The sequence below is a fragment of the Pygoscelis adeliae genome, unplaced genomic scaffold (assembly GCF_000699105.1).
Source record: "Pygoscelis adeliae isolate BGI_AS28 unplaced genomic scaffold, ASM69910v1 Scaffold1128, whole genome shotgun sequence".
Classification (NCBI taxonomy): domain Eukaryota; kingdom Metazoa; phylum Chordata; class Aves; order Sphenisciformes; family Spheniscidae; genus Pygoscelis; species Pygoscelis adeliae.
In genome coordinates this window covers 27,170-28,020 of record NW_008825363.1, presented here as the reverse complement: position 1 = coordinate 28,020, position 851 = coordinate 27,170, and the positions used below count along the sequence as shown (strand labels likewise).

The following is an 851-nucleotide window of genomic DNA, read 5'->3' as shown; positions in this document are numbered from 1 at the left end:
GGGCTTGTGCCACCTGGCCGACAGCCCCGGGCCCAGGGGACCCCCAGGGTGTGGGGACGTGGGCGTCCAGCGCCGGCACAGCAGCAGGGCGCAGGCAGCCATCCGGCGAAAATCTGCATCCCCGGTTATGCAACGCCGCTGATTTATTCATGCCTGAACCGGGCACTGGCCTAGAAATTAGCCTCGGCGATGCTGGGGAGGGGCAGGGCTGGGAAGATGCTGGAGGACCGAGCCCCGGGGGAGAGCTGAGCCCCAGGGGAGGCTGCAGGAGCAGGGCCGGGCACATGTGGCACCCAGGGGACCGTGCACGGGTGCTCACTTCACAGCCAGTGATGCCAGATGGGGCAACAGGGTGCTGCCGTCCTACACATGGTCGACAGGGCTGGGCACAGGCACAAGCCCCCCCCCGGGACAGGCAGCGAAGGGGGCTGATCCCCTCTTCTCCTCCCATGCCAGGTTTCGCATGATTAATCAATTTAACCGCAGCAGCATCCAGCGCCCAGCCGGGGCCGCGCTGGGCCAGGGGCAGGAGACGCCGGCGAAAGGCTCTGGGTGGCCGGAGCGGAGGCTGCGAAGGGGTGGAAGACGGAAGCGGCGCTCAGGAAACGGTCCTTAGAAAAGCAACAACAATGAAAAACAGCACCGTGCCCAGCCTTTCCTGGCAAAACGGGGCTGCGTGCTCCTCCTCGTCCTTGCTGCTCGTTCGGACAGCCGAGAGGGGCAGCTCAGCGAGGGGGGAGCGGAGACCAGCAGGGCCAGGCAGCTCAGCCAGACCAGCCCAGAAGGGAAAGGAGCCGGGCAGGACCCAGCCAGCCCCTGCCTCTCTGCCGCAGCCGGCAGCACACGGGGGC

At 67.2% G+C, this 851-nt stretch overlaps 1 protein-coding gene across 1 annotated transcript in view; it reads right to left on the bottom strand.

Annotated features, from left to right (window-relative positions):
* Window positions 1–471: 471 nt before the first annotated feature.
* Window positions 472–851, bottom strand: part of CEP131 (centrosomal protein 131kDa) — a 19,873-nt gene continuing 19,493 nt past the window's right edge. Inside the window, exon 27 of the mRNA XM_009330386.1 lies at window positions 472–611. Coding sequence (XP_009328661.1) covers window positions 472–611 — 140 coding nt within the window. The remainder of the gene's footprint in view (window positions 612–851) is intronic.